Source organism: Hemitrygon akajei, chromosome 7 (genome assembly GCF_048418815.1).
Source record: "Hemitrygon akajei chromosome 7, sHemAka1.3, whole genome shotgun sequence".
NCBI classification, from domain to species: Eukaryota; Metazoa; Chordata; class Chondrichthyes; order Myliobatiformes; family Dasyatidae; genus Hemitrygon; species Hemitrygon akajei.
The window spans coordinates 85255829-85281073 of record NC_133130.1 but is presented as its reverse complement, the minus strand read 5'-3'; the positions used below and the strand labels follow the sequence as shown (position 1 = coordinate 85281073).

At 40.0% G+C, this 25245-nt stretch overlaps 1 protein-coding gene across 1 annotated transcript; it reads left to right on the top strand.

The window, feature by feature from the left end:
• The first annotated feature begins 420 nt into the window (after positions 1-420).
• On the top strand, positions 421-24080 carry LOC140730630 (GDNF-inducible zinc finger protein 1-like). The gene is made up of 6 exons (XM_073051348.1): positions 421-534; positions 14881-16335; positions 18065-18159; positions 18708-18875; positions 19489-19646; positions 20159-24080. The coding sequence occupies exons 2-6, from the start codon at positions 14903-14905 to the stop codon at positions 20816-20818; spliced, it is 2514 nt and encodes an 837-aa protein (XP_072907449.1). The 5' UTR covers positions 421-534; positions 14881-14902; the 3' UTR covers positions 20819-24080.
• The last annotated feature ends 1165 nt before the right edge of the window (positions 24081-25245 follow it).

Here is a 25245-nt window from a genome sequence, read left to right as displayed (position 1 = left end):
AGTCTGAAACGCTGTTTATTCCTTTCCAAAGGTGCTGCCCGAGTGCCTCCAGCATCTTGGGTGTGTTAATTGCATAATATTTTAACATCAATTATCAGTAAGTAATCCACTTTTGATGCACTGTAATCAAGTTTGATTTTTTTTTAAAGTGACTGCAGATGCCAGAAATCTAAAATAAAAACGAAAATGTTGGAAATACGCACCCGTCTACAGAGAGGGAAAGACAACATCCCAAATTGACAATCACTGTGGCCGGCAGCGCCGTCTGTGCATGCACTGCGCTTGCGTGCCCCCAACCGTCCCACCCCGACCAGCAGAGCCGGTCCACCAGTTCCTATGTCGGGAAAGCGCCTGCGCGTTGAGCTGAGCTCCCGATACGAGTGACGCAATGTGACGCGGCGCGACGTGGGGCCGAACAGCCCCTCCCACCGCCGCGCGATGGCGACCTAGAGCCCCTGCCCCCACCCACCCGGTTTCAGCCAGCTCTTGGCCTACTGCACACGGGCGGCCTGGGCCGCGCAGCCCCGCGTTCGGGTGAGTCGTGAGTCAGGCCGTTGTTCGCGCTCGCTTAGTCGATCCTGTGCTTCTGGGGTGGGGAGGCGAGTGGGAGCACCCGGGGCCGCCGACCTGATACTGACAGGAGGCTGGAGGGAGTGGAGTGGCGAGACGGCGTTGGGGATGGGATGGGGTGGGGTGGGGTGCTGAGACTGCTGGAGAGAAGGACTGCGGAAGGTACAGGTGTTGGGAGCAGCACATGGTCTGGATCGTGTCAGAGGTGAACTTTCTCCCCACGACCACCACACACACAGGGTTACGGGACAGGTCACTGTCTTGCAGAATTGTACTTTCCCGAATGGGGATACACTGCGTTCAAAGCCCCTCTGATTTATTCTACATTGTTTACTGCTTCCGAAGTGCCCCACCGGACCTTAGAAGTAGAACAACACACACACAAAATGATGAAGGAACTTAGCAGGTCAGGCAGCATCTGTGGAGAGGAACAACAGTCGATGTTTCGGGCCGTAGATGATGCCTGACCTCCTGAGCTCCTCCAGCATTTTGTGAGTGTTGATCTGGATTTTCAGTATTGCAGAATCTCGTGTGTTTATGACCTTGAACGTATTTTGAGTCGTTATAAGTCGTTTTTTTAACAAGTGCTGTAATTTTTGTATACAAGGAAATGGTTTGGGGTGGGGTGCACAGAAAACTCTAAAAATAGAGTAAGGATTCCTAACCTGTGGTCCACCGACCCCTCGGTTAATGGTAAAACTCCATGGTATAAAAATGGCTGGGAGGGTAGTTGTCTAGCCTCTCTAGTACTGATAACCCTCTCATCCTCGGAGTTAATCTGGTATGTCTTCTTGGAACTCTCTCAATGCTATGATATCTTTATTTTTACTAAGAGGAGCAAGCAAGTGTTCAGTCTTCTTAATGTGGTCATAAACCACAAAAAAAAAGGCAAAGTCTTTTATAAAGATCCGCTGTCCACTAGATCACAAACCCAGATGCGGTATTGCACCACTTGAAATTTGTCATCCTTTGGTTCTTAATTTGTTGAAAATCATAAGATATATTGTGGAAACAGCCCTACAACTGACAATTAATGCCCTATTTACATTAATCCTACATTAATCACACATTTTATTCTCCCCACATTCTCATCGTCTTTGTCCAGATTCTACCACTCATCCGCATACTAGATGCAACCTGACAACCCACACTTTTGATTTTTTCCCAAATTCCAAGCACCTGGAGGATTCCTACTAAGTAACATCAAGAATATACAAACTCCATGCAGACAGCACCAGAGGTCAGGATCAAACCCAGGACTTTGGCACTGTGAGGCAAATGCCCTACCAACTGCATGATTGTTGGGACAAACCTATTACAGTGGGTATATATGGTCAGTTTAGAACATGACTGCCAATCTCTAAACCTTAATCAGATTACACTTTGACAGTGATCTTGAAGGCGTAAGAGTCCCCTATCCTAACTGGTTAATTAGCAGGATCAAAATTAAAAGTCTCGACGTGGGTGGAATTTCACATTTATGTAGAACATAGAAATCTACAGCACATTACGGGCTCTTCAGACCACAATGTTGTGCCGAACATGTAACCTACTTTAGAAACTACCTAGAATTACCCTACTGCATAGCCCTCTATTTTTCTAAGTTCCATATACCTAAGAGTCTCTTAAAAGACCTTATTGTATTCGCCTCCACCACCATCGCTGGCAGTGCATTTCTCCACTCCCTGTGTGAAAAACCTACCCCTGACATCCCCTCTGTACCTTAAAACAATGCCCACTCGTGTTAGCCATTTCAACCCTGGGAAAAAGTCTCTGATTATCCACACGATCAATACCTTTCATCATCTTATACACCTCTATCAGGTCACCTCTCATCCTTCTCTGCCCCAAGGAAAATAGGCCGAGTTCACTCAACCTACTCTTACAGGACATGCTCTCCAATCCAGGCAACATCCTTGTGAATCTCCTCTGCAATCTTTCTGTAGTATCCGCATCCTTCCTGTAGTGAGGAAGTGATTTCTGAGTGTCTTAGTGTCAAGTGCTTCCCTTCACATTTGATGCCATTATCTAATGTCAATATACTAATGCTGACTCTTGTTTATTTGGTACTTGTTTATCTATTCTAGAAAACATTTAAACTAACCACATCCATCCGACTTCCTACTCAAATTGATTTCAAAGGAGTATTAATAAATAATATTTCATAGGGGTAAATAGTAAATTATCTATTTTGCCCAAACTGTTTGTGTTATGCAACAATTGGATTGTAACACAGTTGTGTAATTTTCATAATATTTTGCTTAACCTAAAGTAATTGAATTTTATTAATGCTGCATTACTAGTCTTTTTGTGCTTTGTATTTTTATTTGAAAACTTGATGTTTCCATTGGAATTGTGCAAAGGTGGGAGTGAGTAGACAGTGTTGCTAACGTAGAGATCATAATAAACTCCAGGCTATAGCCAGAACAAATTTGATGCCCGTTGCTTTGATGTGACAAAATAATTCATGAAGCAAGAAAACTATGTAGCCCTTCAAGTTCCAGATACTACATGGACTAAACAACATAACCTGTTCTGCTCACAATGATACAATCTTTATTTTTTGATGACTTAGTTTTGAGACAAAGAGTTATGTGAGATATTATGCAGTTTGCTACATTAGTTTCTCCTCTCTGGTTTAAATTTTCTCTCCGGGAAAGAAATAACATTCAGTTTATGACTTGTACCTGTACAGGAAATTGGTGTTTCAGGCATGCAAAGGCAAAATATGTAACTTATCAGCCACTTTCATTGTTAACATTTGGCTCTCTTCAGTATGCTGAACAATGGATATTCACATGTATATTCAATGAATACTCTGTACAAATACTCAAACATTTTCAGATCTTATCAGCCAAAATTGCTTAAGAGTTAATTTAAACGCTGTTCTACTGACCTCATCAGAAAACATTTCTTTAACTGAAACAATGTAGTGGTCTATAACTATTTGACATGAACTAAATGCTTGAAACTTCACTGTACACTCAACATTTGAGGGGGACATGGTAATGTAGTGGTTAGCACAACACTATTACAGCAGCAGTGACCCAGGTTCAGGTCCCACTACTTTCTTTTAGGAGTTTGCACATCCTCCCTGTGACTGCATGGGCTTTCTCTGGGTGCTTTGGCTTCCTCCCATGTTCCAAAGACATACGGGTGCAAAAGTATTCAAAGTGCATTTAGTATCAAAGTATGTATGCAGTATACAACTCTGAGATTCGTCTTCCCACAAACAGCCACTAAACAAAAAAAACCAGTAGTGGTACATTAAAAGCATGGGATTTTTTTTGGGAGGAACACAAATTGGGAGGAGTAAACCATTCGGCCCTCAAATCTCATTTAGTGAGATTATGGCTCACCCATTTGTAGTTTCATCACTATTTTCCAGTCTATCCACTGTAAACTCCGAGCTCCTTGGCTTTCAAGTAGCTGTCCTCAAGTTTCAAACACATGCAACAAATTTGAATCTATGTCATTTGTTGAAGAGTGTTTGGAGGATTCACACATGTGAAGAAAGAAATTGCTCATTTCAGTTTGGCAGCCAATTTCTAACCTTGTCGTTATCTCACCTCTACAACATGGGGTTTTGCTTTCCAGAAGGATTGTTTTTACATTTTGTCCCTCAGGACATCTTGTGTTCTTTCTCCTCTCTGGTGCAGTAAGACTGCATTAATCCTGTGTGCTAAGTAGTGTCAGATTGACAAATTTTCCAGATAATTGAATGTTATTCTTTATTAATACTCCTACACATTTTAAAATCTTTTATTTGGAATGTTACACAGTATTATAAATAAGTTCCCAGTGAATCTGCTAAATTTAATGGGAGTGAGTGAAATGAGATCCTGCTCACCTTAATTAGAGAGTAAGGAATGAGCTCCCTTGGAGTCAAGAGAGAACAGAGTTTGAAATGAAGAGCATGTTTTAGCAATTATTTCATGTATTCTACAAAATTTAGATACCTGGGCAATTGTTTTTCTTAGATTTGTTTTCTGTTTTGTCACTTTTATTTAAATTTTTATATGTCCTCTTGATAAGATGTCTTTTTTGCTCCCTTAATTTGTCAGTGGCCTTCAGTCATCTTGAAAGTGTGTGCAGGAATGGAGTTATAACAGGATGGGAACCAGAGTGCCAGAACAGATAGTGGAGAGGTTCTGGAGGCTGATGTTGGTAAGACCAGACAAAGTCAGGAGTCAATAGGTTAAGCCTGGTGCAACTAATGTCCCAAGCTACATATATTTCAATGCAAGAAGTATTGTAAGAAAGGTGGATGAGCTCAGGGCATGGATCGGCACGTGGAATTGTGATATTGTGGCCATTAGTGAGACTTGGTTTCAGGACTGGCAGCTCAATATTCCAGAGTTCCATTGTTTTAGACCTGACAGAGTGGGAGGTACTAAAGGGAAGGGGTGGCGTTACTAGTCAGGGAATATGTCATAATAGACAATAGGTGCAGGAGTAGGCCATTTGGCCCTTTGAGCCAGCACCGCCATTCACTGTGATCATGGCTGATCATCCACAATTAGTACCCCATTCCTGCCGCCTTCCCACATCCCTTGACTCCGCTATCATGGCAGTGCTCCGTCAAAATGACTGGAGAATTTGTCTGGTGAGGCTTTATAGGTGGAACTGAGGAATAAGAAAGATATTATTACATTAATGGGATTATGTTACAGACCATCCAACAGTCCGTGAGATTCAGAAGAACAAATTTGTAGAGAGATTACAGACTGTTGCAAGAAACATAAAGTTGTTATATTAGGTGATTTTAACTTTCCACATACTGACTGGGACTCCCACACTGTAAAAAGACTAGATGGGATAGAGTTTGTCATATGTGTTCAGGAAAGTTTCCTTAATTAGTACATAGAAGTCCCAACTAGCAAGAGTGCGATATGTGAACTCCTGTTAGGAAATGAGACAGGGCAGGTGACATAAGTTTTTTTAGGGAAACACTTTGCATCTAGTGATCATGGGGTAAACGCAAGCAGCCTTTTTCTGCTGAGGTTGGGTGGAACTACAACTAGAGGTCTTGGGTTAAGGGTGAAAGGTGAAAAATTAAGGGGAACGTGAGGGGGAACTTCAGTCAGAGTCGTGAGAGTGGAAGAAGCTGCTAGCACAAGTTGTGCATGTGAGCTCAGTTTCAATGTTTGAGATATTTGGATATGTACATGGATGGTAGGGGTATACAGGGCTATGGTCTCAGTGCAGGTCGATGAGACTAGGCAGTTTAAATGGTTCCATATGGACTGGATGGGCTGAAAGGCCTGTTTGTGTGCTGTTCTTTTCTATGACTGATCTGACAAAGGATCTCTGACCTGAAAAATCAGCTCACAAACAAGAGATGACCCCCACCACCCTGAACACCCCAAACCTCCCTTCCCCTTAGACACGACCAACCCCCTCTAATCCCAACTCTCATCCGTGCAGGGTTTTCACCATTCCCTCTGACCTTACCCTCTCTGAGGCAAAACGTTCTGTCCTCAGTAAGGGCTCCACCTTTGTTCCCCCTGCACCCCACCTCAGTGAGTTCCACGCATGCCACGATGCTGAGCTCTTCTTCCACCTTTCCATCTCTGAGCCTATTTCTTTGGCAAGGACTCCACACCCCGCACTGATGACCCCTTCTTCCATCTTCAACCCTCCTCCCCTTCCTGGACAGCCCACCCTAATGTTCTGCCTGCTCTGGACCTTTTCATTACCAACAGCTGACAGGACATTAACCATTCTAGACTTCAAGACTCCTCTCTCCTATTCCAACCTCACTCCTTCCAAACGTTCGGCTCTCCACTCCCTCCGCACCAATGCTAACCTCATCATCAAACCTGCAGATAAAGGGAGGTGCTGTAGTAATCTGGTGTACTCTCAGACACCTCCTCTTACTTACCCCTTGAACAGGACCTCACTGAGGAACACCAGGCCATTGTTTCCCATACCATTACCAACCTTATTAACTTTGGGGATCTCCAATCCACCAGCATCAATCTCAAAGTTCCTGCACCCCGCACCTCCTGTTTCTATCTACCTCCCTAAGATTCACAAACCTGCTTGTCCAGGTAGACACATTGTTTCAGCTTGTTCCAGTCCCTCTGTACCTACATCAGTGACATCTCATTTGCTCTGGATCTTTTCAATGATTTCAGTTTTCCTGGCCCCCATGATCTTATTTTTACTATGGATGTCCAGTCCCTAAGCACCTCTATTCCCCACCAGGAAGGCCTCAAAGCTCTCTGTTTTTTTTTTGGACACTAGACCTAACCAGTTCCCTTCACCACCACTCTCCTACACCTAGTGACACTTGTGATCACTCTAAATAATTTCTCCCTTGGTTCCTCCCACTTCCTTCAAACAAAAGGGGTAGCCATGGGCACTCGCATGGGTCTATGCCTGTCTGTTTGACGGCTACATGGAACAGTCTTATGTTCCAAGCCAACACTGCACTTTTCCTTCGTTACATCGATGACTGCATTGGTGCTGCTTCCTGCACTCATGCTGAACTAGTCGATTTCATCCACTTTGCCTCTAACTTCCACCCTGCCCTCAAGTTCACCTGGGCTATTTCCAATACCTCCCTCCCCTTTATCAATATCATGATCTCTATCTCTGGAGACAGCTTATCCAGCGATGTCTATTACAAACCCATGGACTCTCACAGCTTTCTGCACTGTACCTCGTCCCACCCTGCTACTTGTAAAAATGCCATCCCCTTCTCTCAATTCCTCTGCCTCCACAGCATCTGCTCTCAGGATGAGACTTTTCATTCTAGAACGAAGGGGGATGTCTTCATAGAAATTATTTTCATAGAAAGGGGCTTCCCTTCCTCCACCATCAACTTTGCCCTCAACTGCATCCCTTCCATTTCACACACGTCTGCTCTTACCCTATCTTCCCGCCACCCTACCAGGGATAGGGTTCCTCTTCTCCTCACCTACCACCCCACCAGCCTCCACACCTAGCACATAATTCTCCAAAACTTCTGCCACCTCCAACAGGATCCCACCACCAAGCACATCTTTCCCTCTTACCCACTTTCTTTCTGCCGAGATCGCTCCCTACATGACTTCCTGTTCCATTTGTCCCTCACCATTGATGCAAGCAGAACAAGTGCTACAACTGCCCCTACACCACCTCCCATTCACCACTCAGGGCCCTAATCAGTCCTTCCGGGTCATTTACTGTGTTCAGTGTTCCCGGTGGAGCCTCCTGTATGTTGGCGAGACCCAGTGTAGAGTGGAAACCTGTTTCACCAAGAATCTACGCTATGTCTGCCAGAACAAGCAGGATCTCCCAGCAGCCACCCACTTTAATTCCACTTCCCATTCTCATTCAGATTTGTCCATCCATGGCCTCCTCCATTGTTGTGATGAGGCCACACTTAGATTGGAGGAACAACACCTTGGATTCTGTTTGGTTAGCCTCCAACCTGATGGCATGAACATCGATTTCTCAAATTTCCAGTAATACCCCCCCCCCCCGCCCTTCACCATTTCCCTTCCCCTTTTCCCTCTCTCACCTTATCTCCTTGCCTACCCATCGCCTCTCTCTGGTGCTTCTCCCCCCTTTTTCTTCCATGGCCTTCTGTCTCTTTCACCAGTCAACTTCCCAGCTCTTCATCCCTCTCCCTCCACATTTCACCTATTATTTGGTGTTGCTCTCTTCCCTCCACCACCTTTTAAATCTACTTCTCAGCTTTTTTTCTGTAGTCCTGTTGAAAGGTTTTGGTCTGAAACGTCGACAGTACTCTTTTCCATAAATGCTGTCTGGCCTGCTGAGTTCCTCCAGCATTTTGTATATGTTGCTAAAACATCAGCTATTTCTCTTCCTAGAAAATGTGACCTGACCAGCTAAGTATTTACAGCATCTTCTGTTTTTGTTTCTGATGAACCATATGCTGAACCAGCAGGATTTCTGAGCTATGAAACAGCATTGAATTATTGGCATTAACCTTGCCACTAGAAAACAAATTAATAATATTGTCATTGAATGAATATATTGTACACCAACAAAATGTGTGCAAGTTCATCCAATACAAATTAGATTCTTTCTTTAGATCATTTTGGAATGTAGTAAAAAATTAATTAGTTTTTATTTCAAATACTTCAAAGCTGTAGGAATATACCAGTTTTGCTTTCTAGCTAATTTTTTAAATGTATCATTTTCTGGTACTTTTTTTTATTTTTCTTTCTAAATTTGAAAACAATACATCAAACAGCTGTGCTTCAGCAGCCAATGTAGTGAAATTTATTACATTGAATCTACAGTGAAGAAACCAGGCTCATCAATATGTTCTGATGTTTGTGCTTCATATTCAAGATTGTCTAATATTTCCAGTACACATGTACAAAAGAGATTAATTGTTACTCCAGATCTAATGCAGCACACACAAAAAAAAAGAATAAAGAGCACAATAACAATAAAAAATAACAAATATAAATGCATAACATAGCTTTTATACATTGATTGTATGTCTAAAAGGTAATGTCAGGCACAGGAGTGTATGTACATAAGGTGACTAACAGAAAATTATGAAATAGTGGTTGTTGGGGATGTGGAGGTACTTCCTGGGGAAGGTAACTTTTTTAGACTGGTAGTCCAGTCATGGATGCTACATAACCTCCTTCCTGATGGGAGTGGGACAAAGTCCATGAACAGGGCGAAAAGGATCCTTCATTATGTTACTGGCCTTTTTCCGGCACCTTTCAGTGTACATGTTCTTGATGGTGACGCATTGGGCAGTTTTGACTAGCCATGTCAAGCCTTCCTGTCCACTGTAGTGCAATCTCTGTAGCATGGCAGTGATGCAGGATGTCTCTGTGGCACATCTTTAGAATGATGTGAGTGTAGATGTGCATAGTCCAGTTCTCTTCATCTGGCTCGAAGTAAGGCATTGTGAAGGATGTGTTTTTTAAAATATTTATTTTGCAATACAGCACAAGTAGGTTCTCCTGGCCCCTCAAGCTATGCTGTCCTAGCAACCTCCGACAAACCCGATTAACCCTAACTTAATCACAGAACAACTTACAATGATCAATTAATAATCTTTGGACGATGACAGGAAACTGGAGCACCCAAGGAACACCTATGTATTCCACGGAGAGAATGGCGCCAGAATAGAACTCCAAACTCCAAAACGCCCCTAGTTGTAAGATCATCGCATTTGACTGCTATGCTACTGTGGCCCATGAGAGGCTGTGCAAGATGTGAACTCACTGGAATTTGAAACTGCTCGCAGTTTCTACTGCTCTGCTGCCAATGTAAAGAGGGGTGTAAGTGTGGCAAGTTCTGAAGTCGATAACCATCTCCTTTGCCTTGTTGACATTGAAGAGGTTATTTGCCTGGCATCAGGCCTCAGGTTCTTCCACCTCCTCTCTGCAGGTCATCTCATCATGTTGGTGTTGAGCCTCACCACTGTCATGTCATCGGCAAACTTGACAATGTGATTGCTCGGGTGTTTGGATATGTAATCATGTGTAAGCAATGGACCCAGCACCCAGCTCCTGGGAGGCATCTATGTTGAGATGAGGGGGAGGGAGGGAGGAGCGGTTATGCGTCCTGAGCAAATGAGCCTCTTCCTCTTATCCACTCTTCTGCTATATGCTCCAAGCCTTTCTCAGTATTCATCAAAATTCCTCAAACACCTATTGGACGCTTCTTTGCAATAATGTCCCTTCAGTCTCAAATCATGGTGTAGAGTTTAGGTTTGCTTGTCATTTTAATTTTCTGGCTCAATGTCATTTTGGAATCTTTCTCTCTTGTCTCCTGCAGTGTTCTTCTGAAGTTGAACAGAAGGTTGAGGAACAGAACCTAATCTTTTGACCACATTCCAGACTCGTTATTGAGCTCATTAATTTCAAATCACAACCACTGCCCTTGCCACCCTCCAACTGGAGAGCAACTGCTGCCGGTGCTTCTATCTTTGCCAGTACTTTCTTTTGTCATACCTTATTGTTTTACACTATATCATTTAATCACTTACACCCCTTCCTTTTTTGAGTTTCCATCCCCTCCCCAACCCCATCACTACCTCCATAAAATCAACTACACTCAATCTATTCAACAACATGAAATATTAACTTAGATTCCTTCTGCCCAGATCATGCTTAATGCACTGAGTATTCTGACATCCAGAAATACTTTATATTAATTATAGATTATATTTCACAGAAAACTTGAAATGTAAAGGAAAACTATTCTGTTTGTATTTGTCAAAATCTATTTTAATAGCATAATAGAGTATAATACAGCTGCATGAATAATTATATAGGTGTTTATATTAATTATATATTAGTGTTTTTGGTAAATAATATTATTCAATCTTGTTTAAAATAAAGCATTGTTTTTATGTTGTGCACAGTATATTATACCACCAATGACAATCAAGTCTAATACTATGAAACCCTGGTGTAACGTTTCCTGTAAGATTACGTTTTGGTCTATACCTCAGCTGTTCTGTCCTTCCAGAGGGATATGATTTATTTCATTGCTGTATACAGGGCAAAATTTGTAGTGTGCAATGGGTGTGTATTATGTTGTTGGATCCTAACTAAATTAACCTAAACTGTATTAGATTTACAAAGAAATTAATGAATTAATTGATGTCATTTTTGAAGAAAGGCAGGAGGAAGTGAAAACGTGGAACTACCTGCTTGTTAACCTAATGTCAGTCATGGGAAAATTACCAGAATGTAGAATAAAAGTTTGACATCAGTGCTGTTGGAAAATAACAATAGAATTGAGCAGAGTCAACATGGATAACTGCAAGGGAAAATGGAACTAACTGATCTATTGGAATTCTTTGAAGCAATACCAATGGATGTGTATTTGGGTTTTCAGAAGGCTTTCAAAACTGCTCCAAGCAGAAGTTTAGGGAATCAGGTTATTATTTAAGTAAATTTATTATCAAAGTACATATATGTAACTATATACTACCCTGAGCAGGACTGTCCCACTGAAGGTTTTCGACCCAAAATGTTGACATCCTGCCTAAGGTTCCCGACTCGAAACGTAGATGTCCTGCCAAAGGGCCTTGGCTCGAAACTTCAACTGTACTCTTTTCCACAGATGCTGCCTGGCTTGCTGAGTTCCTCCAGCAATTTGTGTGTGTTACTACCTTGAGATTTATTTTTGAGCAGGCATTCACAGTAAATAAAGGAAAACAATAGAATCAATGAAAAACTGAGACGGATCAACAACCAATATGCAAAAGACAAATTGTGCAAATACAAAAAAGGAAAAAAAAGAATAATAAATAAATAAATAGATAGATAGATAAATAAATAAGAGAACACATGTTACAGGGTCCTTGAAAGTGAGTCCATAGGTGGTTATATCAGTTCAGTGTTGGGGTGAGTGAAGTTATCCCCTGAAGGTTTGTTCCTGAACTTGGTAGAGTGGGACTTGAAGGTGCTGTACTTCCTTCCTGATGGCAGCAGCAAGAAAAGAGCATGGTAAGTCTGATCACTTAGCTGTCCTTCTCCCTGCATACCGGCAGAAGCTAAAGAACAAAGTTCCAGAAATTAGGACAACAAAAGAGGTGGTCGCAGAAGGCAAAGAAACAGCTACTGGATTTTTTTTTTTGAGTTGGTGGACTGGGCTTTATTCAAGAACTCGTCTGTGGATGTGAATGACTCCATGGTTATCATGGACTTTGATAGAACATCTGTGGATGTGTGTTCCCACAAAATCATTGCGTCTTTCCCAACCAGAAGCCCTGCATGAACCATGAGATCTGCAATCTGCTGAGGGCCAGACTAGAGGCATTCAAATCTGGTGACCAAGAAAGTTATAAGAGGTCCAGGTACAATCTCCCGAAAGTCATCTAATGGGTGAAGTGGCAATTCTGGATGAACTTGGATCAATGAAGGATGCCCGACAGTTGTGGCAGGGCCTGAACATCATTACCTCTTATAAAGTGACATCGGTGACAACAGCGCTTTGCTTCCAGATGAGCTCTGTGCCACCTACGCTCACTTTGACTGTCAAAACATAAAGGAATCATCACAAACTCCCACAGCCCCCAATGATCCTGTGATTTTAGTTTCTGAGCCCAGCATGCGAGCAGCCTTCAGGAGAGTGAGCACATGAAAAGCATCCAGCACAGACAGGATATCTGGCCAAGTACTAAAAACATATGCTGATCAACTGGCTAGAGTGTTCACTAATATCCTTAACCTCTTGCTTCAGCAGTCTGAGGTACAAGCAGGCTTCAGTTATGCAGGTGTCATAGAAGAATACGGTAACCTGCCTCAATGATTATCGTCCAGTAGCATATCCCTCCTATATGCTGATCTGTCACCATCTTTGATGGGCTGACAACAGTGTTGATAAGAAGAAGCATAAAAGTCATTAAGCTCACCCGGGAGTGAAATCCTGTCACACGTATCACTTGGTTTTACCTTGTAGGAGGTGATAGCATTCAAGCTGAGTTTTAGCTGTCAAGCATCCTTCTGTGATTCAAGTTTGGTCCAGAATTGCCATTTCGCATGAGGTCATAGCTGGACCTCTTATATTTACTTGCTCACCAGACCTGCTTGCTACTGATCCAGCCCTCATCAGATTACGAATCTCTTGGTTCATCCACGGCTTTTGGTTCGGGAAGACTCTGAATGATTTTGTGGGGACACACTTGTTCACAACTGACATCAGAATCCTCTGCGTTTTTGAACACGGCCCAGTCCACCAACTTGAAGCTATCTTATAGCCACTCATTTGCCTCCTGTGACCACCTCTTAGATTGTTCTTACCTCTGGAGCTTTGTGCTTTAGCTCCTTCTTGTATGCAGGCAGGCAGGAGAGGAGCCAGATGATCAAATTTCCCAAAATGTGGTCTAGGAATAAATGGTAAGCATTCCTAATTGTAGTGTAAGAGTGAGTGAGTGTGTTGGGATCCCTCGTGCTGCAGGTGATACGAGAATGATAATTGGGGAGAGATTTTTCTTCAAACGAGCCTGATTGACATCCCTGACAATGATTTGAAAGGCATTAGGGTAGGCTGTTTCTTGTTTGCTCATTGCGGCACTCAATTCATTGCTCGCCTTTGGCGGTATGCAAACTGCAGTCAAGATTGTGGAGGAGAACTCACCTGATAAAGCAGCTGGCACTAAATCATTAGATGCTTCGGGTCAGGAGAACAAGAGTAATACAAGGCCACTACATCTGAGCACCATGAAGAGTTTATCATGAAATGCAGATCCCACACCTCTTGTCTTCCCTGAATCAGCAATCCAGTCTGGAGCATTGTATCCGGTATGTCTTAGTATGGATTGAAAGTCAATCAACAGATCAAGAGGTCCTTCACAGGTTGGCAATCTGTGTCTTGTGGACACATCCCCAACTATTCATAATCTTTCATAATAATTTGGTTGAGGGGACCAATTATAATTTTTCTCAGTTTGCTGATAATAAAACCAACTGGGAATATGGTTAGTGAAGAGTATGCAAGTTGTCTTCAAGTTAAATGCGTGAACAACATGTGGATAGAGTACAATGTGGGAAAAAAACAAAAGAAAGCTGCTTTTTTTAAAATCATGTGAGATTGGAGAAGTATGGATGTTCATTTTTGCATGAGTCACTGAAAGCCAACGTGCAGATGCCTGGGGCAACTAGGACTTTACATGAACAGTTTTCATTATCTTTTAAAAAAAGGATATTGTAAAAGGAACTGAACAATGTTTCACTAGACTGGTCTCTGGAATGACAGGTCTGACATACGAGGAGAGAATGAGTTGTCTAGCCTATATTTTGTAGTTTTGTTTAGATATATGGGTTATTGTCTGGCAACATGTACAAGTCGATTTTGTCCATCTAAGAATACACAATCATTTTGTGGTTACCATACTTATACAGTATTGAATGACGCTCTTGATGAATTTACAGCCTTTCCCTGCTTAGTTATAATGGTGCAGATTCAAGATGTCCCACATTCAGTGGCTTGCTTTGATAGGCTTGAAGTTTTGGTGAAGGTTACATAACAGAGTATCATTGCAGAAGTGTCAATAGAAGTGGTTGCTAATTTTCTACAGCAAACTCCTCCCATTGTGTAACTACCAGTTTCTGTTCTTAAGAGACAATGGTGTCTGTCTACAGCAGGGTGGTTACATGTTAACAGATTTTTTTCCCCTCCATGACTGGTTCTCATTTGAATTAAATACCTATGGGAGCTTTATATATGGGTGGCCATGAGTCAGGAATTAAATATATTTTCCCCAAACTGGAAAACCCATTCAATAAAAACATTTTTGATCTTCTAGCCTTTTAAATCCAGAATGTATATTGTAAGCAACAATTGTTGAAATTGTGTATATTTTTATTGCAGGAGTTGAACTTAATAAAGGAAGATGGTAAGCAATCAAGTTGTACTGGAGTCAAAAGCAGCCCCTAAAAACCTGTTGGAAGAAATGCACAGGCTCCGCATCTTATGCTACTTCTGTGATGTGACAGTGCAGATAGAGCACCAGGGCAACAAAGAAGAATTTGTTGCTCACAAAGCTGTGTTGGCTGCTGCCAGCAGTTACTTCAAGGAACTATTCCTTAATGAAATGGTGAACACTAAAATTACTATCGTAACTTTGCAAGATATCTATACAGCAGACTTTGCCTCTTTTCTGGATTTTGTTTATACAGCAAAAGTGGAGGTTGAGGCCGAGAGGGTACAAAGAATACAGGAGATTGCAGAGAAATTGAAGTGCAAAGAGCTTGCAGAAGTCTGCAGTCAGGTAAAAGAACAGATTCTTGAGACAGCTTTGATGGACTTGGGCAGTTTGGCTGATTCTCGTGGAGTAGAGGGACAAAAAGACAACAAGCAGCTTAGAGATTCTGTATCTATTCCTTCTCGAAACATATCAACAATGCCTTCTGCAGTGAGGAATTGCAAAGTATCCTCTAGCCAAGACATTTCAGATGAAGAGAAAGATCATGAGAAGGATTTGAATGCAACCCCAGCAACCACCAGAACAAAAAGCTGGGAAAAATCAGATAAGGAAAAGAAAATGGGGAAAACATTAACTGTAAAGGCCAAACGAAGCAGTGGAAGGCTAGCTGGTCGAAAAGTCTTTTTAGAAATTCCCAAAAAGAAATATACTCGGAAATTAAGAGAGCAAGAGAAGGTAAATCAAAATTTGGAAGAAGAATCTGAAAGATTGACTTCTGTGGAAAATAATCAAAACTTTGAAGACCAGGTCAAGAAAGAAACAAGTATAGAAGTTGTCATTGAAAAATCGGATGATGAAGAGATAATGGAAGGGGATGATGATGAAGAAGAGGAAGAAGCTGAAAGTGAAGATGGTGATATTGAATTGGATGAGGATACCAGAAAGACATCTGATGAGAATGAGAAGAAGAGAAGAGGTGGAAATTTCAAATGTGATAAGTGTGAGAAAGACTTTCAGTATGAGAAAAGCTATTTGAAGCACACTGAACAAAATCATGGGATTACTCCAGAAATCATTTACCGCTGTGAGACCTGCGACCAGACTTTTGAAAATCGCTGCAACTTAAAAAGTCACCAAAGACGCGTTCATATTGACGAACGTCGCTTCCCATGCTCACTCTGTGGTAAAAAGTTTAAAAGGAAAAAAGATGTGAAGCGCCATAACCTTCAGGTTCATGAGGGTGGTGGAGAGCGCCACTTATGCTTGCAGTGTGGTAAAGGACTGAGTTCTAAAACTGCCTTGAGGCTCCATGAAAGGACACACACTGGAGACAAACCTTATGAATGCACAGTATGCCACGCAAAATTTTCTCAGCCATCTGCACTGAAGGTGCATCTGAGGTAGAAACATATTATCTAATGACCTCTACCACTTCAGTAATGTAATTGTTTCATTATTTAGATCCATGATGTTGCAGAGGCTGTTCTATTTATCTTTACCTCATTACAGCAGTATAATTTAACTTAATATTTTAACCAGATTGAGTTCAATCACAAAACTGCAAGATGTTTAGTAAAATTTGAAGTTGAATAAGTAATCTCCAAATCATAAACAAGTCAACAAGAAAACCAGAAAACACTGACACAGTAGGTCAGGCAGCATCTTAAGAGAAACAAATGGAGTTAACGTTTCAGATTAATGACACTCCTGATGAAACATTATCTTCCTGAGACAACTCTTCTTTGTCTCACTAAATATTTTGCCTGACCAGAGCATTAAAAGTATTTTCCTTTCAGATTTGACATCTGCAGTATTTTGCTTTGCATGAACATGACAGACTTTGCCTTTGATCATGCAGTCTATTTAAAGAGTTATGCTTTTGTATTTTTTATATTCCATAGAATTATCAGTTTGTTACACATACAGTGAAAAGTTTTTGAAAGCCAATACCAGTTCTGTATCTCAGATTCAAAATTGGCATTGTCAGACAATGATTTGTGGAATACAGATTTGGTAGATTGTCGAACACACTTAAATTCAAGGGTCTGGGGATTGGAGAGGAAAGTTACAGGGTATTACTAAGTGGCAGAGTAAACACAAGGGGCAAAATGACTTACCTACTTTAATTATTCTCAAAATGTATACTATCATACTTTATGCTAGCATTCCACCATTACCAATCTTGAGACTTTGGATCTGTGATACAGTATTGCTTGAGTGCTTTCTCCAGGGAAGAACAGAAAATAGGAGGTCATAGTCACATGCATTTATACATTAGTCTCATAAACTGTCAAAGTGTAAAGGTCTGGATCCTACATTTAACAGGTAGTAAAATAGAGTAAAGCAAAGAGATGAGACTTAAAGATTCTTGGAAGTGGGGAGGTAGAAAAGACTATGACATTTCAGTAGAGGATTTCACAGGATACTGGTATGGGACCAGTTTTGTCACCTTGTTTTTGTTTTGCTTTATTTAGTTGATGAAACTCTGGAAAATTTGTTGAACATTTAAATGATAATAATCATTGGAATGAAAGATATTGTAATTACTTTCCTTTAGTCATTTCTCCTAAAAGGTAATAAAAAGAGGCTGTATTATTCATTTTGCAATGGAGATTAGTAGATCTTAGTTACAGTACAAAAGTGAAAAATTAAATGTACTAAAAGAAAATTAACTGCTGGAGGAACTCAGCAGGTCAGACAACATTGGAGGTAGAGGGATGGTTAACAACTCAGGTTTCATCAGTACTCCGTATCATTCTCTAATGCTTCTTGGCCCTTGGAGTTTCTCTAGAGCAGAGGCTCCCAATCTTTTTTATGCCATGGAGCCTTACCATTAACAGAGGGGTTCATAGACCCCAGGAAACCCTGCTCTTGAGGTTTGTTATTTATTTGCACCTGATTACAGCATCTGCAGTCTCTTGTGTCAACAAATGTTTCCTGATATTTGAAGTTCAGAGCAGTAATCATTTAGGATTATGCAAGTTCTCAAGACTGTATAATTCAGTATAAGTTATTGAATGTCTGATATGTCTGGAATTTTATCTTCAAATATTGTGAATATCTATAGACCATACTGTCTCAAGATTCATTTCTCTTTCTCTATTTTGTGTGAATGTGTGCTCTCTTAAGGGTGCATACTGGTGAAAAGCCTTTTGCCTGTGAAGAATGTGGTGCCAGGTTCACACAGAATCATATGTTGATATATCACAAGAGATCTCATACAGGTAATAATTTATTTCCCTTTTTTAGAGTTTTGGTGCAAGTCTAGTACAGTCTGATATAGGACATAAATCAAGAATTGTGATTAAGCCACATCATCGCCAGTACATTGGATTATGAAACATTATATGAACTTGTGCTCCCTAGAATATAGAAGGCTAGGAACTGATTTGATAAGAAGAGAAACTTTGTCCAGTGGTAGAAGGATCAAAGGCAGCAAGATGTCAATTTATAATTAGATTGAGTGTATTCAGATGAGAAGTTAGAAGTTCTGCATACAAAGGGTGAGGAAAATAGGGAACATGCTCACACAAAGTGCAATAAATTCTAACTCAATCTTTAGATGTAAAGATGCTTATTAAAATGTCAATATGATGTTGGGGAATATGAGGTCAAGGGGGAGTGGATATTGATGTTGGATACTGGATATCTTTGATTGGATTGATTGATAGTGTGGGCATGAGAAGCTGAAAGGCCCACTTCTTGTATAGTCAATACTGTTCAAAGCCACTGGTACTTTATGTAGCTGTACTAATTTGACTTTATCTTGCAGGTGAAAGACCTTTTATGTGTGAAACATGCGGGAAAAGTTTTGCTTCAAAAGAATATTTAAAACACCACAATAGAATCCACACAGGATCGAAACCATTTAAATGTGAAATCTGCTTGCGAGCCTTTGCACAAAGAAATTCTCTTCAACAGCACCTTAGAGTTCATACAGGTGTGATTTGATTTTGTTTTATCTTTTTTGTTATCAGTCTCTGAAAACTTCTTGTTACAGTATTTCCTTAAAATCCGATATTAAATCAGAAATTGAGTAGATTTTCTAAAGATATAAAATTGAGTATTTGTATTTTAAGTCTCACAACATTAAGAGCAAAGAAATAGGGAAATTTTAGTAATGAGAGTGGAGTGGTTTGTTAATTTGCAAATGTTATTTGTACTAGATACCTTTTTTATCTTCCGTTCAGGATATTCAAATCAAGAGCCTGTACTAGTAAAATTTTATCTTGATCTCATTATTGCTGGGTAAGCAGTTTTCTTCCAGCCCTATCCAAGTAGAAGCAATTAGGTGAATTCAGCAGTAAGTTAAATATGCCTCACAAAATTTTATATACCAGATTTCATAACTTCTGCCTGCCACCCAGTCGATTAACGCACTAATTGTGGCCACTATTGAAAAGAAGAGGAAATTCGAGTAATATAGTGCCTCACCATAAAAAAAAATGGTGTATCGAAAAAGTAATGGTGTGTGGCTAAATGGACTGCTCTTCAAAGAATTGGTGACTCAAAACATTTGTTTGATCAATCACTATAAAGTGTTTTTTCCCCAGGTGAAAGGCCCTATGGCTGTGATCAATGTGGCAAACTGTTCACACAGTTGAATGCGCTGCAGCGGCATTATCGGATACATTCAGGGGAGAAACCTTTCATGTGCAGTGCCTGTGGAAGGACTTTTACTGATAAATCCACACTCAGAAGACATGCTTCAGTAAGTATCCAAATGATTCCAAATTGTATGAGACTTTTTCCCCATTAGGCACTATTTGCAAATATACACCTTCCTGGTTCAGGAATAACATGCACTACCAATGATCTTAAGGTTTAAATGGAAATAAAATTGATTCCTGCTTACCTGAATTTACATGCTCCCATTTCCTAACAAAGCTTTAGCTCAACAGTTTTAAGATTTTAACAAACATAATTTGTGATCCCTCTAGAAATTCTTATAGCAGTGTATATTTATAAACATTCCCTATACAAATATAGGACAACATTTGTAATGGGAGATTGTGAGGAGATCAGGTAGAGGTATTTAAAATGATAAAGACAATAGATAGAATTTGTGGAAGATTAGAACTAGCTTCATTTAAAAGATATTTGGGAAAGTACAGATTGGAAATGTTTGCAGACAAGTAGGTTTCCCCCACCCACCCTGTATGAATGCATTATTCACTTCATGTTGAGGAAACCATACTTTAAACTTGACCTTATTCTTAACAGGTCCACGACAAGACTGCACCGTGGCAGTCCTTCGTTGTCACTTTGGACGAAGGCTCCAAAAAGGGACATGTTCGAAGTACAGACCTCCAAGCATTTGTTGATTGTGAGCAAGTTTCCCCTTCTCATGCACAAGACAACACAACATCTTGTACAGAGTTGATAAGTGATCAAAATGCTGTAACGCTCCATGGAAACGTCTCCAGTGGACATGAACATGACAATTCGGGATCATCAGATTGGAGGGCAGCTGATCTGCCTTCTATCACAATGGTAACTCAAGGAACCTCCATGGCAACCACATTTAATGAGCTTGCAATGCTTCATGCACCAACAGATTCAGTACAGCCTCACCTACATACCTTGGCTAATGTTGAACAGTTAGGTGCAGCAAATTCACAAAGTCTGGTCCTTGACAACAATACATTGGAGAAAAGTGGGACTACCAACACCAGCATTGTGACAACGATTTCAGTACCTGCCTGCTTAGCTATGACTAGTCACATGAATAACATGTTAACACATGCAACAAGGGTTGGACAAATGCCAAGTGGAACTCCTGTCGCTATATCTGCAGGCTCTCCACAGTTAACTGTTATGCAGAGTGTTAATCTGCCAGTGTTGCAAAGTACTGTAAATGGAGTGACCAATATTCAGATGTAAGGTATTAAACAGATCTGCTGTTTCCATCATCACTAGACTTGTGGACTGAATTTTAATCTAGATTTTGAAAAGGACACTCGACAATAAATTATCACATTTTGGTTATCTGTGAAATGCCTGTAACTTTTGCTCATTGACTGTATTCTTGGTGAACTGAAGCATCAACAGCACTATTTTTTTTACAATTCCCTTTAAGGCTCAGAAGTTGCAGTTTTTTGTGCTTCCACTTTTTCTGATACTGTGTGATGAGGTTGCATTGTAATGAATTTAGATTTTTTTTTAAATCAAGTAAGTTATAGTAACTAAAGCAACACATACAAAATGCTGGAAGAACTCAGCACATTTGGACCTAATGAAGGTTCTCAGCCCGAAACATTGACTCTTTACTCTTTTCCATGGATGCTGCCTGACCTGCTGAATTCCTCCAGCATTGTGTGTGTGTGTGTGTGTGTGTTGCTTTGGATTTCCAGCATTTGCAGATTTTCTCATGTTTGTAGTTATAGTAACTAGTTAGTTTATTAGTTTTAAAGCATCAGATGATCATTTACTTGTGATTTAAGTCCTTCAGAAATCATGTAACGGTAATTTTGGATTGTCCGTCAGACATTTTGGGGGAAGAATGGCATTAATAATGGTATTTCACACATTACATTATTATTTGATACTTATTTTTGCAAAATGGGGATGTTTAGGTTTTTGACAGCAAGCAATATGAATGTTTTTGAAGACCATAGCATCTCAGACCCAATAGCCTTACAATATGGGTGTGCTTTCTGAAAATCCCAGATTTGCCACTGTGGAATTGCACATGCCTTTTAATGCTGTGTAATAGTTGAGAACTTTTGGGGAAAAGATGGTTATTGTTCAATTACGTTTTTATCAATAATGTCAAAATACTAAACATGGTCTTAATAAATTGAACATATTTATAACTTTCCAGATTGGCACTAATGTTCTGAAGCTATTGATGTGTTCAAAATGATGATTAAGATGTACAGTATATTAAGTAATTTTGAATGTATTAGCATATAGAAAATGTGTGTTAGGAGAAATTTATGAATCTGTATTTAACTTTAATCCATGGTTTCACTGTGCACAAATACCCTTGCAGAGGGTTGCAAATCAAAATTGTATTTGTCTTTTTAAACACTTTACAGACTATCCAGAATGCTGCTCTTGTATTTGTGTATGCTAACTTATCAAGCATAAAATATTCTTAATATTTCATGGGACCCTATGTTCTGCCTCAGATTGTAAATACCAAATTTTTCCTGTCATCAGTGGAAAAAAAATCAAATTTGTCCTGCCTTTAAACAAACATTTTTACTCATTTAAATCTTATTAGAAACTGTCAATCTAGTTTAGTATTGACGAAACACTGACCTCCCAATCTACTTACCTAATTCATTCAGTGGTTCCAAGGGCTTGTACAGAAGAACTGTATTCTTTCTTGTCACGCCATGATCCAGTTATATAAATTTGTAAGTACAAGTGAAAGGCTAATTGACTCAGAGCTGGTTTGTGTTTTGCAAAAACAATAAATTTTGCAATACATGCCAATAAGCTTGGGTCATTTCAGGTCAATAATTTATACAACTATGAACAATACTACAACAATCCGACAAGCAAAATATAAAACTAACCTGTTTTGTCATCCTCTGCCTCTAGAACTAAAGGTATACAGTATTTTTGTTTCTTCTACATATTAAGGCAGTATTGAAACAAACTAATTAAAATCTGCATGACATTTACAAAAGTTAAGAGTCCATCTTGTAAGAGCTTGCCATTATTGACATTCCTAATTTCTAGTATGCCTTCTCTTCTATTGACATTATGTAACAAAAAAAATCCATCTGCTGAGCTTCTGTATCAATCCTGAGCAGTTACAAGATTTACCCCCCCCCCCCAAATTCTTTTACATCTCTTTCTTCACATGATTTTTAGTATTTGTCTCCCTTTCACAATTTGCTTTTAATTTCTTTACCTTGTCTGGTTGCAAATGATTTGCAAACTGAAGTTAAACCACATTGTTATATTGGAAGTTTAGTCCCAAACAATCCATCAGCTGTGCAGATCTTCAGTATTATGGACCATAAGGCACAGGAGCAGAATTAGGCCCCATCAAGTCTTCTCCAGCATTCCATCATGGCTGATTTATTAGCACTCTCAACCCCATTCTCCTGCCTTCTCCCCATAACCTTTAACACCTTTACTAATCAAGAACCTATCAGCCTCTGTTTTTAATATACACAATGACATGGCCTAGACAGTCATCCGTGGCAATGAATTTCACACTATCTCCCTTCATTAAGTAATTGTTTCTAATACTTTTTAATTTTGACTACTATCGGATCTGCTGTTCATTGATGGATTCCAAATGCTTCCAATCTTTCTCTCTCTACCTTGTTTCTTCTTCGAAGCAAAATGCATTTTGTGTAAACATCAGCTTTTAAAAAGCTCTAAACAATTTGTTTTTAAAATGTTTGAGTCAGGGATGGTGACATCACCTTATATTCCTAAGTCCCAATGATTGCTGTGATTGAGGATGTTTGGTCTACTGCAGGACACTACAGTTGAAAGTGCCTTCCACAGAAATTAAGTTGGGGTGCCACGGTAGCATAGCAGTTGGCGTGACACTATTACAGCTTGGAGCGTTGGAGTTCAGAGTTCAATTTCGACATCCTCTGTAAGCAATTTTGTATGTTCCTTCCTCGAGTGCATGGGTTTCCTCCAGATGCTCTAGTTCTTCCCATAGTCCAAAGACGTACTGGTTAGTAGCTTAATTGGTCATTGTACGTTGTCCCTTGATTAGGCTAGTATTAAATCGATGGTTTGCTGGGCAGTGTGGCTTAAAGGGCCTTTTCTGCACACTCTCAATTTAAAAAAATCAAAAATAAATAAAATGTAACCCGTTTGTGTGTCATTAAAAAGAATCTTCATTCTTTTCTCAGACAAGTTACAGAATCATCTACACAAGGTTATGGGAGCAGCTAAAGCAATAATGACCCAGCACTAAACTGGTTTGTGCAGGCCAGGAGGAACAAAGCATCAAGATTTCAGCCAATCTTATTATTGTAATAGACAAGAATTTAACTCCTGCTACCCACAGCAAATATGTTTATGGTGTATCATGTCCTGTAGTATTGAGCATGGTGAATTATATTAACTAGGTTCCTTTAAGAGCACTAGCTAAGGCAATCTGTAAAGTACATGGGGTGACAGTGTATACTTTTAGTATATTAAAATTATGAAGATGATTGTATCTTTGCATCCTTCTCATCATTTTAGAATTAATAAGTGCCTGAAGTATTTGCCTATTTTATTTATATATATTATGTAAATATACATATAAGCCAAATTTGAATATCAGTGTTATCAGATGCATCAAGAATCTGAAATCTTTGATAGTTTTTTTTTGTTGTGCTACCAAAATGCTCAGAGACCAATTATTTATTTTCCATTGGTTTCTGCACAACAAAGGGAGAGAGTATATTTGTAAAAAAGTAAAGCCTACATATCTTAAGTAAAAAGAAAATTCAGGGTGAGTTAATGCAACTATTTAAGTTGTACCATATTTTAGACCAGATGTTTTTAAAGCCTCAGTTGTCACACTTTCAGCTGGAGCAGTTCATCGATATAAAACTGTCCCATTCACCTTTTGCCCTGTTATGGTGCGTAATTTGTATAATTTTGTTGTGATTTTAAATGAAACAGATTTGAAGTCATTATTCCTAATTAGTTTAGGCATTGGTGGCCAATATTTTCACCCAGGAAAGTAATTTATTTTAGAAAACATCACATTTGACCATAAGATATTGGAGCAGAATTAGGCCATTCGACCCATCAAGTCTGCTCCGTCACTTCATCTGCTGATCCATTTCCCTCTCAACCTCATTCTCCTGCTTTCTCCCCTGACTTTCACACCCTGATTTATCAAGATCTATCAAACTCCACGTTAAATACACTCAATTACCTGGCCTCCACAGCTGTCCATGGCAACAAGTTCCCCAGAACCAGCACCCTCTGGCTAAAGAAATTCCTCCTCATCTCTGTTCTAAGTGGGCATCCCTCTATTCTGAGGCTGTGCCCTCTGGTCTTAGACTCCCCCACTATAGGAAACATCTTCTCCACATGCACTCCCATCTAGGCCTTTCAACAGTTGATAAGTTTCAATGAGATTAACCCCCCCCCCCCACCAATTTTTCTAAATTCCAGTGAGTGCAGGCCCAGAGCCATCAAACGCTCATCTGTTAAGCCTTTCAATCCAAGAATCATTTTCATGAACCTCCTTTGAACGCTCTCCAATGTCAACACTTAGAAAAGGGGCCCAAAACTGCTCACCATACTGCAAGTGAGGCCTCATGGTGCCTTATAAAGCCTTAACAATACATCCTTGTTTTTAAATTCTACTCCTCTCAAAATGAATG